This window comes from Cuculus canorus, chromosome 1 (assembly GCF_017976375.1).
Source record: "Cuculus canorus isolate bCucCan1 chromosome 1, bCucCan1.pri, whole genome shotgun sequence".
NCBI classification, from domain to species: Eukaryota; Metazoa; Chordata; class Aves; order Cuculiformes; family Cuculidae; genus Cuculus; species Cuculus canorus.
Window position 1 is genome coordinate 141,459,983 of NC_071401.1, and position 17,119 is coordinate 141,477,101.

At 43.6% G+C, this 17,119-nt stretch overlaps 2 protein-coding genes across 3 annotated transcripts in view; both read left to right on the forward strand.

The window, feature by feature from the left end:
• LOC104064598 (aldo-keto reductase family 1 member B1) overlaps positions 1 to 17,119 on the forward strand; it is a 92,351-nt gene that overhangs the window by 53,589 nt on the left and 21,643 nt on the right. The gene's annotated exons all lie outside the window — the stretch shown is intronic.
• Positions 1,311 to 15,134, forward strand: LOC104055913 (aldo-keto reductase family 1 member B1). 2 transcript variants are annotated; one of them, XM_054070559.1, is made up of 10 exons: positions 1,311 to 1,469; positions 3,762 to 3,929; positions 4,437 to 4,553; positions 5,726 to 5,803; positions 11,760 to 11,882; positions 13,623 to 13,729; positions 13,854 to 13,932; positions 14,446 to 14,529; positions 14,708 to 14,790; positions 15,092 to 15,134. In XM_054070559.1, exons 1-10 carry the CDS (start codon positions 1,404 to 1,406, stop codon positions 15,132 to 15,134), a joined length of 948 nt encoding a protein of 315 aa, XP_053926534.1. In that variant the 5' UTR covers positions 1,311 to 1,403. The 2 variants fall into 2 exon arrangements, with proteins under 2 accessions (XP_053926534.1, XP_053926608.1); XM_054070633.1 differs by lacking the exons at positions 1,311 to 1,469; positions 3,762 to 3,929; positions 4,437 to 4,553; positions 5,726 to 5,803 and adding an exon at positions 11,133 to 11,198.

Sequence of the window (17,119 nt, forward strand, 5' to 3'; positions counted from 1 at the left end):
GAATAAATTCTCCGAGCATGAGCAAGAAGCAAAGTTTTCCAGGTGGTCTTAACAGAACATCCTGGACCCTCTATTGGGTCTTGCGAGTACATTTCCTTTTTCCACTGTGCTGTGATCACTTCAACAAAACAGTGTGCTCTTATCTGCAAAACTTCAAAGCTAGTTTGTAATGTGACATTCACAGAACCACTAAAGCTGGAAGAGACCTCTAAGATCATCCAGTCCAACTGTCAGCCCAATACCACCATGCCTTCCCAAAGTGCCACATCTACACCTCCAGAGACGGTGACTCCACTGCTTCCCCAGGCAGCATGTTCAATTGCAGACCATTTGCCATTTATTTCTACTGTTCTGTATTTTATTGTAAAACATGGTCTGCACCTCTCTCAAAAATAGAAGGACAATGTGATCATCACGACACTCATTAAAAATTCGCTATTTTGCAGCTTTCAAAAACCATTAAAACAAACTTCTCCCAATGTTAAAAAGAACCTTCTTTAAAATCACTGCTTTCTAAGTTACTCCTACCAAACAGCTTGCTTTTTGTCTCCTGTTAACACAAGTATGGGCTACGTTCATCTCACCTTTTTGGAGGAGCGAAAGCTCCCAAATAACACACAGAGCCACTCACCCTGTGGGAGCTCTGCAAGATCTGGACCACCACCACTGCTGTGGGGACACACTGCTCTAGCCAAAAGGCTTCATACAAGAAGCAGTTACTATTAAAAAAAGTAGAATAGCTTTGATTTAAGCTAGAGTTAAGTTTCATCTTAGGTGATAGTATTTTTTGAAAGTCAGACAGAATGTCCCTCTGAGAGCGTATTTTTTTTTCAGTGTTTTTCCAGATACTGTACGTTCTTTGAAGATGATCACATCTTGTGTGCTGTGTGATCTGTGCTGAAGAGGTGTCTCCTGTTCTGTGATCACCTCTGTTTGGAGTCTCTCCCTATCTCAAAGGCAAGGTCAGGCAGAGACCTGGAGCCATCTCTGAATTAGCAAGAGTTTTGGCTGTTGTGAAGTTCATAATAACATTAATATTAGTCCTTGGAAAGTTATAGAATATGCATAAGGTTTCTGAGAGAATTTATCCACATGCATGTAAGTGGGAAATACATTCTGTCCCAGCTCTTGTCTGGCCACACACGGCTGATGGAGACCACTGCCTCGTGTTGCCCAGGACTGATAAAGGATGCTTGCTTTCTAAAACTCCAAATCGAGTCCTAGGGAGTTTATTTGCCGGCATTTTCGCGGCCAGGCTCGGAGCCGCTCCCGACGCTCCGCGCTAGCTCCGAGGCGGCGGGGCTGCGGCTGCCCGGGCGGGTCCCGGGGCGGGACGGGGCGCTCGAAGAGCTCCTTAAGGGCTGGACGAGCCGCCCTCCCCGGCAGCGTTCCGGTCTGAGGCCATGGCGACCTGCGTGCAGCTCAACACGGGGGCCAAGATGCCCCTCCTGGGGCTGGGAACTTGGAAGGTACCGCTCGGCGAGGGAGGGATGGGTTCGCACCCCGTCCCGGTGCCGTCTCCTCCCGGGGCGCTCCGGGATGCTCTGATGAACCCCGGGTTGGGGAGGGAGCGTGGGAAGGGTGGCTTGGGGAGCTCTTAGCGTGCTCTCCATCCTTCTTGTGGCTCTTACCGCGTGGGGAGAGGCGATCCTGGGGTCTCTCTGGTCCACGAGAGGTGGCTCCGTCCCACAGAGGATCCTGGTTGGGGTCTCCCGGGTCCCTCTCTTTGCTGCTCCCCATCCTTCTCTGCAGCCGAAGCTCGCATGTTGCTGCAGTGGGACAGGGATTGCCCGCCGCTTCTGTGCTCAATTACTTAAAGCCAGGGTGAGGTCACTTTGAATTACCTGGAAATAAGATCATGGAGGGTTTGGGATGGAGGAGACCTTAAAGATCATCTAGTTCCAACCACCCTACCATGGGCAGGGAGACCTCCTGCTAGACCAGGCTGCTTAAAGCCCCATCCAACCTGGCATTGAACACTTCCAGGGATGGGGCATCCATCCAAGATATGGCTTTAGAAGAGAATTCATGCGTTTCAAGCAAGTTCTGACAAAGATATCTGCACCACTGTTAAAGTGACTGCAAAATCGTACAAAGTACATTGTACATTGATCCGTACAACGCCTGAAAACAAACACGACTGGATTTGTCTGAACAAGATAAGCCAACGTTACGTGTGCACAGCTCTTAGTGTCCTGCACGACATTCTTGTCTTTAAATGCGAGGGACATGGATTTGATGGATGGACCACTTGGTCCGGAATTGGTTGGGTGGTCGCACTCTAAGAGTTGTGGTTCATGGCTCAATGTCCAAGTGGAGACTGGTGACAAGTGAGACCTCACTGGGAGTCCTGCATTCAGTTCTGGAGTCCTCAGCACAGGAAGAACATGCATCTGTAAGAGCAAGTCCAGAGGAGGGCCACAAAGATGAACAGAGGGCTGGAGCATTTCCCATATGAAGACAGGCTCAGAGAGCTGGGGTTGTTCAGCCTGGAGAAGAGAAGGCCCCAGGGAGACCTTATAACTGCCTTCCAGTACTTAAAGGGGGCTACAGGAAAGACAGATCAGGACTCTGTCAGGGAGTGCAGTGACAGGACAAGGGCTAGTGGTTTTAAGCTGAAAGAGAGGAGATCTACTTTAGATATTAGGAAGAAATTCTTAACTGTGAGGGTGGTGAGGCACTGCTACAGGTTGCCCAGAAAAACTGTGGATCACCCATCCCTGGAGGTGTTCAAGGCCCAGCTGGGTGGGGCTTTGAATCATAGAATCATTAGTTGGAAAAGATCTTAGAGATCATTAGCTACAACTATACCTGTTTACTACTAAATCGTGTCCCCAAGCACCTCATCTGCCTGTCTTTTAAACACCTCCAGGGATGGTGACTCAACCACATCCCTGGGCAGCCTTTGCCAGTGCTTGATAACCCTTTTTGTGAAGAAATTTTCCCTAATATCCAATCTAAACTTCCCATGATGCAGCTTGACACCATTCCCTCTCGTCCGATAACCTATCACTTGGGAGAAGAGACCAACACCCACCTCTCCGCAACCTCCTTTAAGGTAGTTGTAGAGAGGAATAAGGTCTCTACAATCTCTGAGCAACCTCATCTAGTGGAAAGTGCCCATGGTGAGGGGGCTGGAACTAGTTGATTTTTGAGGTCTCTTCCAACCAAAACTATTCTATTATTCTATGATTACATGCCCTTTCAGGGTGCAGAAACACATGGAAATGTGCATCTCTTACATCTCTGAAGGAAGCAGCTGGTGTACCCTTCAAATGACAGCTGGGATGTGCCCAGGGGAGCGGTTGGGTTACAGCATGGTACAGTACTTGATGGTGATATGGATGACCAAGCTGTAGAACTGTGACCCCTCCATCGAACTAAAATTCCCCCAGCTGGGCAGTTGCTGTTTCTCCTCTCAGACACAGCATTGGGAAGTGAGCAGTGCTGGGCAAGAGGCACCGCAGGGCTCCCTGACACGAAACTGTGTTCCTCCTGGTCCAGCTCCTGGAGAACTGTCTTGGTATTGGGGCCCCTGGTCTCCATGGTTCCTGGGGTGAACCTGCATGGAAGTGAGGTTACAGAGAAACAGTGGGAGGCAGGCTTCAAGTCCAAGAGCATTTGTAAGATAAATATAGCTTTAAGAACACTGCAGGAACTAACTCTTCTTAAAAACCCTTTGTATGTGTTTCTTAAGTTCCTATATGATTAGGAAATGGCTTGTCTGCTTTGTTTTGGCATCTTAACCTCCTTTTCTTCAGTCTACTGCTGGGAAAGTAACAGCTGCAGTGATGGCTGCCATCGATGCTGGGTACCGCCACTTCGACTGTGCCTATGTGTATGAAAACGAAAATGAGGTTGGGGAAGGGATCCAGCAGAAAATAAAGGAAGGTGTTGTGAAACGAGAGGACCTCTTCATTGTCAGTAAGGTAAAGATCTGGTAACCCAGGATCTAGGGGAAGGCTTGCTTTGTGTAGAACGTGTTCATTGGAGAAAATTCAGAGTACATTCTCCACTTTCATGGGACTGTCCAAAATGTGGATTAAACTCACATGGTCCCAGAAAGTGTGCTGGTTTTTCCTTGCTTATGCAGGAAATCCTAGATTTGACTCATCACTGAAAGTATTGACTTAAAGAGCTCTTTAACCAGTATCTGCCTGTTGTAATAAGTGGCGTTTACATGTCTAGACTAATGGGACAGGATTAGTTTTTTTCTGTTGACATCCCTGTTTGATCATATAAACCACCACAGCACATACCACCCTCAGTATCACAGACCAGTCCTGCTCACAGAGCAAGCCCTGTTTGAAGATCAGTAGGATGACCTAATTCCACATCACCTTCCAAAGGAGACAGACGCTGTCCTGAACAAGGCAGAAGGGTTCCAAGAGCTTCAACCTAGGAGGTCACGATGTGCCTTGGTTTTTTGTCTCTAGCTGTGGTGCACATTTTTTGACAAGCCTCTGGTGAAGGGAGCCTGCAAGAAGACGCTTGCTGCTCTGAAACTGGATTACCTGGATCTCTACCTCATCCACTGGCCTTGTGGCTTCAAGGTACAGTAACAGCAGTAACTCAAAACTGCTAGTAATGCTGGCACTGCTACAAACACAGCAGTCCAGAAACACCATGTGTCTGTTGCATGCACCAGCACTGCTCCGGTGCTGCTCATTCTGCTTTACTCTGGCCACACAAGCCAGGCTCTTGATCTCTGCCTCTGAGACTGCTGCTTGCATGGTGTCCTCTGCCCCTTTTGGGAGTGAAGAGGGAGACCCAGCACTAAGATCAGGTCTCCCAGCTGTGAGGATAAGCTATGCCAGTTTCCCTTTCTCTTACAAATCCAAAACATGCCAATCTGAATATTACCCCTTGCAGGAAGGAGGACTGAGCTTTGCCGCTTAACAGAAGTTCTTTCCTCTACATGTTACAGAATCACAGAGCAAAATAAAATGCCTGTTTTCCATTTCTGTCTTCAATCACCAAGTACTGAATACAGCCCAGAATAAGGTGACCTTGCCTGTAGGAACCTTAGTGTTGTTCCAAAGGCCTTGGGTTTCAAAAGATGAGGCTTTTCAATACCAAACTCTCACATGTAGTGTTACTTCAAAGGATTTATGTCAGTTTCTATATAGATACACACATACTCTTAGTCTTTCCTTTCTGCTACACCCAGGTCAAAATCTCTATTCTACCTAATGCTTCTGAGCTCCTCAACTTCATTTCATTCTCTCAATATCGCTTTAGTTAGCTCTGTGTGGACAAAGTTGCCCAGGAAACTGCTAGCAGTACCTTTTTTAGCAGATGTACTCCAGTATAAACATGTACATTCACAGGACCAAAGACAATCCTCCGCATACCTTTTTAAAAACAACTAAAGAAGTTATTATTCTTAAGTGTGTATAGCAGAACAATACATTAAGTGAACTCATCTGAGGCTGGAGGATATTGTTCTGTGACTAAATAGCTTCCTTGCATGCATTTTGTGGATCATCACTTCAATGGGTCCAGTATAAATACCTGTCTTTATTGGGATAGCAGCTGGCAAAAATGTCATGACCCTACATGAACTAAGAGTAAGAAATGACTGAAGAATTAATGAAGTTATGATGAGAATTACTTGAGGTTTTTTCATGCACTGTTAGCTTTAGCTCCTTGCATTTCTGTTTGGTTGTTTTACATAGCCAGCAACGCATCAGAGATTATTTCAAGCATTTTCTCTCACTGACAGGCAGGAGAGGAGATATTTCCCAAAGATGACAAAGGCATGTGTATACCTAGCAACACTGATATTCTACAGACATGGGAGGTAAGTGCAGCCACAGCGGAGGAGTCACGTCCTGTGTCCTCACCAGTCTCTTCCACGTCTTCCTCACCTTCAGCAGTCAGAACTGTTGTCTCATGCATGCAGAATTAGTTGGAAGGAACATAAGGCAGTACGAAGTAGCTTTTCCTAATGGGCATGCTTAGTCATTACCTAGTTATCCCTATTGTTCGAGTGCCTGACCCACAGACAGCTGCACAATCACTTTCAGTGGAGCTGCAGACCAGACTGAGGTTAAAAAAAGTTCTTTGCTTGACCATAACAACACTATAATTGTCTTCACCAAAGTTCTTGTGGCCTTCTTGAATTGCTCAAATACATTTCACAGAAATAAAGGCATTTGAAGTTGACATCTTGCCTACAGAGTGAGGCATTGCCCTCCAGTGCTTGCATAATAGTGGGTTACTGAGTGTTGTCATCCTTTTCCTCATGCAACTTGGTGTGAAATTCCTCAAACTCGGGGAATAAGAATTTGGTCTTGGGTGAGGTGGCACTAATGTACCAGTACCTGCTTCTCTCTTAGAGAACTATGCAACCCAGATAGTTATTTCATGCTGCTCACGATGGGAAACAAGCCACATAAAGAAGAACATCTTCTTAACAACCTTGCTTACCGGATGATGATTTCTCTCCCCTTTCTGTTAGGCCATGGAAGAACTGGTGGATGCTGGTCTGGTAAAAGCCATTGGAATCTCCAACTTTTAACCATGAGCAGATTGAATAGAATCCTGAACAAACCAGGCCTTGAAATACAAGCCTGCAAATATACCAGGTGAGCTGCTAAGTGACTCTGGTGAATAGTTTCAGGGATTAGAAATTGACCTGATTACAGTTGAATGGAGGAAATGGAAGATGGAGAATACAGCACTCTGAATATTTCTGGGTACACAAGGCACTGGATAGTTCTTTCTTTTTGTCTCACCTTGCTTGTAACACTATATTACAAATTTTGGAGTATTCCCCCATGAAATATTCTTTACTGCAAGAATAAAGAACTCTAAGATATGGGCTTTGTGAAACTGCTGCAGAAAAAAACAGTATAAGCACTTGCTATAAGAACAAGTGTCTTCAATACTAAGGATGCATATTATCATATAGGCCACTGGCAAATTAGGTCAAAAGGCAGCCAATAATTGGATCAGGACACCTCCCATGGAGCACAGCACAGTATTACAACAGTTCTGCTACTATCAACCTCTGTGCCTTTCTATTGGCAGATTGAATGTCATCCATACCTCACCCAGGAGAAGCTGATCAAGTACTGTCAATCCAAAGGGATTGCTGTGACAGCGTACTGTCCTCTTGGCTCTCCTGACAGGCCATGGTAAGAAAGCACTGCAATTTTCAAGGGATCTGGCATGGATTACACTTCAGACATTGAGGCTACATGTGGATCATTAATCATTCATCTATACATATATCTCCATTGTTAGGATGGATCTTTCTATGGAGGTTCCTCACCACTGATCTTCTTTTTTCTGTGTAGGGCTAAGCCAGAGGATCCTTCCCTTCTGGATGATCCCAAGATCAAAGAGATTGCAGCCAAGCACAACAAGACCCCAGCACAGGTACGTAGGTGGCCAAAACAGTGAGTTCTCCTTCCTATAACAAAGCCATTAAAGAAACTCCACCCAAAAGGAGACTACAGCCTCTATCAGTGTTCCTTGTGACCTGTGGTGCTCTTTTACAGTGTTAAGTAGCAATGCAGGTTGTCTGCACTGTGGCCTCCAAGATAGACTTGAAGAAGCTCTTTGGCCCAGCCAGAAAGATTCTTAACCCCTTTTCAGATGTTGCTTCCCCTCTCAAGTTCTCTTGCGGAGAATGAAAACCTTGCATAGACTGGGGAGAGTCCGGGTGGGAAGAAAAGGAATTGACTGTGTCAAAGCTGGGTGGGAAAGGAGGCTTCCAAGTGGGTCTCCATTACCTTTCTCTTTGCCCTCCAAGAAGAGATACCTAGGACACAGGAAGAGGAATTATTCAAATTGTAGTTCCACAGAAAGGCTTTAGTTCTATGAAATGGACACTTGATGGCAAACAGCTGTTGGAACAGGCTCTGCTTCCTCCATAGCAGGAGCCGTCCTCTCTCTGACTCGGTGGTCTGTCCCTGCAGGTTCTCCTTCGATTCCAGATTCAGAGAAACGTGATTGTGATTCCCAAGTCTGTCACACCACAGCGCATTGTGGAGAACTTCAAGGTGAGTCATTATGAGTGACCAAAGAGCTGCCCTTCAGGGACAGTTTGGCTTCTCCCTGCAGAGCAAGCAGCGATCCTTTCTCACCCTTCCCAAGCCCTCCTCAGGCAAAAGGACTGGGCTTTTTCTTTCTTTATGCTTATCTACACTCTGCTGAGGGTTAAGCTAGACATACGAACTGGTCTTATATGATGTTTCCAGTTCTGTGGCTTGTTTATGAACCAGTATGCACAGCTTGCTCAAAGCCCACACACAGTAACAAGACAGAAAACTCTTACATAGAATAAGCGACATTCATAAAGTAATTTTTGCATCCTTAAAACAAGTTGTTCTTCTATCTGTTAATTCAGTGGTCCATAACTGAAAATGGACTCTCCAGTGTGGATCTCCTCCCTAATCTTGTGTTCACAATGTTTGTTTTTTCAAAGAGGTGATTTCCATGTGTTTCTCTTGTTAGGTGTTTGACTTTGAATTGACTAAAGAGGAGATGGGAACCCTTCTCAGCTTTAATAGAAACTGGAGGATTTGTGCAATGAGCATGTAAGTGACACTGCTGGTTTCCTTCCAGCTTTTAACTTTTGAATCTTCTTTACAAGGAATTTGCATCACAGCTACTAAGTAGTATGAAATTCAGTTTATTTAAAAATTGTGACAACTCAATTCCCAACTGTTTTGTCCCAGAAACACTTTTTCAGGAGACGGTTTAATATTTTCATTTTAAAAACAAAATAAAACAAGATGAAGACAAACTACATTCTCACTTTGAATTCAGTTTCCAGGAAACTCTCTGTGACTTGAATTACAAAATATGAGTTCAGGATGTTCGTTTCATCTTTGTCTGTATTAGAGAAATGAGGCTACACGTCTCCACATATTTTTCCTGTAATTACATGATGCAGATCTTCCCTTAGTGGCTTCTCCAACCAATTAATGCACCTCTATGTAACATTTAGAGAGGTCACCCATGAAAATAACATTCCTCCTTTGATGTCTTTCAGGTCCAAAGATCACAAGGATTACCCTTTCCATGCAGAATACTGAAGATTCTTGTAATGTGGCCTTCACCCAGACCTCTGGTGTCTCATGTGCTTCTGCTCCAACTCCAAGCTGTCCATTTGTCTCGTTTTATTACTGCATCTGCCTTGCTGCTGCCAGTGAAGATATGAGATGTCATCCCATGAATTGTTTGAGTTCCTTTTTCTGAAGAAGGAAAGAGTACTTTCTACAGGAACAAAACGTGGGATGTAATAGTTTTCTGATTATTAGAAGAGAAGACTACTACTGTAGGGCCCAGGCAAAGCTGCAAAGCAGAAAACAGGGAGTCTGTACCACCATTCAGCAATTGCCTTCAGTCTTGCATTAGCAGAAATCAGATGTTGACAAACCACAAATCCCCCACACACACATTCATAACGTTATCAGAAGTGTCCCATACCTTAAATAAAACTAATCTGAAAATGCAAAAGCATTATTGGCTGAAAGTCTTCCGTCTAGTGTAGGAAAAAAACAACCCCCTCCTACCCAGAGACACACTCTGGGTCAGCTGCAGTCCCCTGCTCTCTGGGGACACGAATCCATCCTGGGACAATAAAGCCACTCGGCATTTTGCCTTGTGGGCACCAGAGGGCAGCCAGCCCACAGAGGAGATCCATCCCACCCATGCTGAAGGACTCTCCTGTACCTCCTTGAAAGGTCTCTCCTCTCATCCGAGGGCACTGACAACAACCTCCTGAAAGGAAGGAGACATCAGAGGGGTTTAGCCAGATCGTCTTGCTAAATCAGACACCTTCCACTAGACCAGGTACCTCCAAGCCTCATCCAACTTGACCTTGAACATCTCCAGGGATGAGACATTCGTGGTTTCATTTTAAATACACATTTTTGCCAGCTCATCAGATTAATAGCCAAATACCAGAATTATCAAAGACCACAATCTTCAACAAAACTCTTGAGAACGCACAGAATATGCACCTGGCTTGATCAGAACTCAATGTAAGAAAGAAGCCAAGCTCTTAGAAATGGATAAGCACTAAGATAGCACCAAGATAAGGCCTCCCAGCAGCAAGCATGAGGCTTTGCATTACTCTTGGCTATGCATTGGCTCCTACAAATCCAAAAGTATACTCATCCTCCAAGTACTTAGCCTTCCTACTTTGTCGGAAGGGGGCCTGAGCTCTGCTGCCTAACAGAAATTCTTTTATCTGCTTGTTACAGAACCACAGAGCAAAATAAAATACCTCTGTTTTCTGTTTCTGTCTTTAATCACCGAGTCCTTAACACAGTACAGATTGAGCAGACCTTTGCTGTAGGAGCCTTAGTGTTGTTCCACAGACCTTGGATTTTAAAAGTGAAACTTGGAGGTCAGAAAGTTTCATTAATTCAAAGGAGCTGATGCCTCAGTCTATTTCTAGTCTTAGCTTTCTCTTTCTGCTACAGACAGTTTAAGACTTCCATCCTATCTATTTCTTTTGAGCTTATCAACTCTGTATTATACTTTCAAAACTGTCATTGTTAATTTTATGGGAAGAAAGCCCTTGAGTAAAAGTGTCATGGCATAAGGCTCTGACATCTGTGCAATACACTAGGTGTAGAGCAGTGTGCAGATCTGGGGATCCAACTCTGTTATCATAAGTCTGAGATGTTCTGATTTTCCTAGTGTCACCAACTTAAACTGAGACTCGCCTCACACAAGATCTGCATGTGCACACAATACATTGTTTAGCAGATATGGCTCATCCTGGGCCTAAGCTGAATGTCTTTCAGACCTAAACAGGTCCTTATACTTTTATAGAAAACCAAATCTTAAGAAACCAATTCTTGTTCTCCCTTAGTAGGCATGATAGAGGAGTACAGCAAGCTTGGTTATTCTGCTTTGTTCCACGAGAAGTGTGACTTGTTTATCTGTATTTGTTTTGGTGAGTCGCAATTCTGCTGGGTCCAGGAGACACACCTGTCCCTCCTGCTAGGAATGTTTGCTGGCAAAATGCCATACACCTGCATGAACAACACAGACAAGTAATAGTATGTCTTGCAGTAGAAGTTAAAGCTATCACGGTCCTCATCTGTCTCTGTATTAGCTTCCAAATAAAGTGTATCAAGCATTTTCTTTGTCACTGACAGGCAGGAGAGGAGCTGTTTCCCAAAGGCATGCCTATACCCAGCAACACAGATTTTCTACATACATGGGAGGTAAGCAGGAGAATCACTTTTTCTGCCCTTGGCAGTCTTTTCTATGCCTCCTTTACCTTCAGCAGTCACAAAGTTCTTATGTATTTATCTTATGGTATGCAAGCTTTTCAAAACATAATGCTTAGTCAAGCTAATAATCTCAACAGAGGTGCAGACCAGATTGCTTCACCATAATAACTGCAGAACTGTCTTCACCATGGTTCTTCAAACTGCTCAAATACACTTTGCAGGAACAAAGACATTTTAGATTGTGATCTTGTCTACAGCCTGGGGCACAGCACTCCAGCACAGCACCACTGCTGGCTCTGTAGTGCATTGAATATTATTATTGTCCATGTGTAACTAACTTGCTGTTCTGCCATCTCAAGAAATGAGCCTTTGGGCTTGAGTGAGGTGGAAGGCGTGGCACAAATACACCAGTGCAGACATTTCCCTGAGAGATAAGCTTTGCAGCTCCAAACACTTGTCTTTTCTTTCCCATGAAAGGGAACAAGTCACACCAGGAAGAACATCTTCAAGTCACATCTTGTATACTGGATGTATACAAGATCTTTCTGTTAGGCCATGGAAGAGCTGGTGGATGCTGGTCTGGTAAAAGCCATTGGAATCTCCAATTTTAACCATGAGCAGATTGAAAGAATCTTAAACAAGACAGGACTGAAATACAAGCCTGCAAACAACCAGGTAAGCTGCTAAGTGACTGCGGTTGAATAGTTTTCAGGGATTGTAAAGATCTGATTACAGTTGAATGAGGAAATGGAAAAAGGGAGAACAAAGTTGATAACAACATGATTATTATTGAGTACACATAAGGATATTCTAGATCTCCTGTATCTGACAGACGATGAATCTGGGGTACACAAATCACCACCATAACTTCTTAATATACCTTATTTGTTCTGTTATTAGTAATAGCATCAATCTGATATTATTAGCAGATAACTGTCCAGGCAACAGATGCATTTCTTCTCATGCATCCATGCAGAATTCACTCAGTCACCCAGTTGAAAACGGGAGGTCAGTTTTAAATGTATTTGCAGAAGCAGAGCTTGTATTGGTGCACCAGTGGCTTCCTGCTGTCTGCCCTGAAGACTTTTTTTATTTATCTAAAATAAAAATAAAGTGTGTCTATGCACACATACAAAAAAATCACCTAGAAAAATCATTTTCTGCACATAGCAGAACTGCCCTCTTGTATGCTGTAGCTACATAACCTGCTGCATATGCTTATTTCATCAAGTGGCATTGCACAGATTCAGACACATCTTACAGTTCTGAATTCAGTAATTCTTGCAGGTTTGCTAAGAGTACTAGTCTCCAGAGCTTATCCATCCAACAATACTATAACATTTTCTCTGCATGTAGTTACCAGAAAGAGCAGGCTAAAAGAAAAATGTATCTCCGTCCAAAACTACATATATCTCTAGAACCCTTTCATACAAACTCAGAAGAAAGGGACTTTCACGACAAGAACAGAGAAGGGAGAACAGAACAGGTGCAGCATGTCCTTCTAATCCGACTCCACATTATCACTGAGTATACAAGGCACTGGGGTTTTCAATATTTGCTAAACTACTGCTTAGAAATCTCAGAGAAGCACCTCAGAACATGCCTTCTCAGGACCAAAGAACCCAGAGATGAGCCTAAGGAAATGCTCTTTTCCCAGAGCAAAGAACCATAGATGCAAGAAGCCTTACTGCAAAAGTAGGCATTGTACAAAACTAATGCTGAATAATACTTTACAAAGACACATACATTGGGGCAAAAACAGAACTGTAAGTTGTGACGGTTTAGCCCCCCTCATTCATCAATGACTATACAGGACCACTAATGCTGCAGAGCAGGCACGAGGGAAAAGGTCCCAGGCTGGACTCAGCAGCAGACAGGAGCTGAGTTCAAGAAATGGATTCAGGAATGCACAGATTTGGGATCAGGGGGGCAGAAGGATGGCTAAGGTCTTTAGATGCCAGTCATCAAAGAAGAGGGCCTGACCCTCATGGTCCCTCAGTTTTATACCAAGTATGATGTATATGGGATGGAATATTCTCTTGGTCAGTCTTAGGTCACCTGTCCTGTCTGCTTCTTCCTGCAGCTGTGACCGTTTTTTGCCCTTTTGACTTGTAGCATTCCACTGACTCGAGGACAACCTTGGTTTCCAAAGACGCAAATATAAACAAGGGTCTTCCTGCATTCCAGAGCCCTGTTACTTTAGTATTACCTATAAACTTTAAACATTATCACTTCTACAGACAGACACTGAAAAACAAGTTAACTTTCAGAAAATGAAGTCACTTAGACAAGGTTTCACTGAAATGTTAGAAAATTGGTTCTACTTTAGCTCCAACCAGAAAAAAAAGTGCATTAGGAGATAATCCCTGGAGTGAGTTATGGCAGTTATCAATCTCTGTATTCTTGTGTTGGCAGATCAAATGTCATCCATACCTCACCCAGGAGAAACTGATCAAGTACTGTCAATCCAAAGGGATTGCTGTGACAGCGTACAGTCCACTTGGCTCTCCTGACAGACCATGGTAAGAAAGCATTGGAATTTGCAAGGGACTTGGCATGGATTATGCTTGAAGCACTGAGACAGTAAGTGCAACATAAATGATTCATCTAAATACAGACTTCTGTGGCTATCTTTCCTCTGTGTAGGGCTAAGCCAGAGGATCCTTCCCTTCTGGATGACCCCAAGATCAAAATTGCAGCCAAGTACAACAAAAACCCAGCACAGGTACACAGGTACTGAACAGTGGGTTCTCCTTCCTGTAGCACAGGACAGCTAATGACAAAGTAAAGGACAGGCTGGCTCTTCATTCCCTGCCAACTGTAGTGCTCTTCTGTGATGTTAATTAGCATCACAGGTTTGTTTACTATGTGACCTGCAACGTATGCCTGTAAGGGCTCTGATCATCAATAAGAAACACATTCTTGACCCATCTTCAGAGGCTGTCATGTTTCAGTCTTCCCATCTCAAGTCTTGTTGCAGAGAATGAAACCTTGATAAAACTTCAGGTGGGAAAGAAAAGACCTGATTGACCAAAAACTGGATGGGAAAGGAGTTCTTCCATGTGAGGTTCCACCACTTCCCTCTTTGCTCCTCAGGAAGCATTACCTGGGCTGCAGGGCTAGGAATGATTTGAAATGCAGCTTTGCAGAAGCGGGTACAGCTTAGGGAAAAGAGCTGTTGGAACAGGCTTGGCTTCCCCCAAAACAAGAGGAATTATTCAGTTCTTTCTTTGTGCAGGTTCTCCTTCGCTTCCAGATCCAGAGGAATGTAACAGTGATTCCCAAGTCTGTCACACCACAGCAGATTGCAGAGAATTTCAAGGTGAGTCATTATAAGTGAGCTGGCTGCGTGGCATTTTCAGGGATGGCATAGCTTCCCCCTGCAGAGTAAGCAATGATTCTTTCTCACCCTTCCCACATTCCCCTCAGGCAAGAGGATTGTTTTTCTTACAGTCTCCAGTTTGTCCAGAGAGGTGATTTCCAGCTTTTTCTCTTGTTAGGTGTTTGACTTTGAATTGGCGAAAGAGGAGATGGCCACTATTTTCAGCTTTAACAGAAACTGGAGAGCATATACAATGAGCATGTAAGCGGTAGCTTTCAGTATTTGTTTTTTCCAAACTTTTAAATTAAGCACACTATATAGACAGAAATTTTACATCTAAACATTGCTTAGAATGCTGAGAGTCTGAGTCACTGACAAAGTGACTTAGGTGTTCCCAGTGCACAAATGGCACTTACTGTCCAGGAAAACAAATACGGAACAAATCCTTCTAGAACTGTATAGATCAGATCCTGCCTCAGTGACTCCTCGAAACACCTACTATGCTTGATATATTAAAATACTTTTTTAAAAAAGGCTGAAAGTAATTCCTTTATCTCTTCAGGTGCAAAAATCACAAGGACTACCCTTTTGATGCAGAATACTGAAGACAGTCATATCCTGCACTCGTATCCTCCAGAATTTGGTCTGATATTCTTCTTATCAATTTATTTAGCTTTCTTATTGTGTCTCTTCTCCTGCAGCCAGTGAAGTCACAGCATATGTATTCAGTCATTTATTGTTGTGGTTTTCCTTTTTTTGAAATAAGGACACAATAAAATTGTTCCAAAGAACAAACTGTGGTCTGTAATAATTCTCTGCCAAATTGTGGAAATAAGGAGAAAACATGGAAAGACACACTGACAGTTGTAGTCTATCTTCTGTCGACAGGCTAGTGAGGGTAATCAGCAGTTGTGAGCTCTGGAGGGAAATCTCTGAAAAATATGAACTGAAGACTAACTTCCTTAGGGTAAGTGAGACAACCAGGAGTTTCCTCACTCCAAAACTAACTGGAAAAGGGTTTTTTACTATTTATCCCTCTCTTAAAAAAAAAAAAAAGAAAAATCCATATGCAAGAAACACAGATGGATGCGGGGCAGTACTTATACACGGGCTTTTTCCTATGTGTCCAAACACAACAGAATGGCAGGGTTTGAATACAACACAATTTCAGCATGCGCTTCACATTATTGCTAGCTGTGAAATTCTGTTCCTATGTGGAAAATTGTTAACAAGCAAAAAAAAAAAACCAAAAAAAAAACCCAAAGAACCTGAATCTGCCATTGCATTCAAATGCTCGTCTTTGAGAAAAACTGATTTTTAAATGCAAAAATGAAATGGAAGATTCCTCCTTGATGAAGAACATCTTTTGCTTTGAAAGTGTGTGTTTATGCTTTTGCCTAGACCTTATAGCATCCTGTTGCACTTCTAGCTGTCAATATCAATATCATTTGTCAATGTCAATATCATTTGACTTTAAGAATGGATTTCATTCTTTACTAGGTCCATTACTTTTAAGTTTATATTCTGCCTCTTGCAGATAAAATGTTTGGGTTTGTTTTTTTTCCCAAACTAAAACTTTCAGAAGAAGGTAAATTATAACCCCCTCTGCCAGAAAGAAAATGTGGCAGAGGGATGCAGTACAAGCATTTTGACTGCTTCTGTACAGAACTAATAGATTTTAGCCGACCACAGCCAAACAAAAGAAAATTAGGATTTCCTTACTATTCTGTTTTTAAGATGCACTTTGTATTTCAAACCCACTCTGCACAGCTGTATGTATAATCATAGAACAATTCAGGTTGGAAAGAGCATTTAAAGGTCATTTAGTTCAATTCCTCTGCAATGAGCAGGGACATCTTTAACTACATTAGGTTGCTCAGAGCTTTGTCCAACCTGACCTTGAATATTCCAGGGATGGCAACATGTTCCAGTGTTTCACCATGCTCCTCACAAAAAATTTCTTCCTCAGATCTAGTCTAAATCTCCCCTCTTTTAGTTTAAAACCATCATCCCTTGTCCTATCACAAAAAGCCCTACTAAAAAGTTTGTCCCAGTCTTTCTTATAAGCCCCCTCTAGTACTGAAAGGCTGCAACAAGGTCTCCCCAGAGCCTTCTCTGAGCTGAACAAACCCAACTCTCTCAGCCTTTCATCATAGGAAAGATGTTCCATCCCTCTGATCGTATTTGTGGCCCTTCTCTGTATCTGCTCAAAAAGGTCCACGTCTTTCCTGTGCTGAGGACTCCAGAGCCAGATGCAGTACTCCAGGTGGTGTCTCACCACAGAGGAGTACTGGAGAAGAATCACCTCCCTCAGCCTGCTGGCCATGCTTCTTCTGATGCAGCCCAGGATACAGTTGGCCACCTAGGCTGCAAGTGCGCATTGCTGGGTCATGTCCAGCTTTTCATCCAGCAGCACCCCCAAGTCCTTTTCAGCACTGCACCTCTCAATCCCTGCACCCCTGAGCCTGTATTGATCCTGGGGGTTGTCCTGACCCAGGTGCAGGACTTTGGACTTGTTGAACTTCATGATGTTCACATGAGCCCACTTCTCAAGCTTGTCCAGGTCCCTCTGGATGGCATCCTGTCCCTC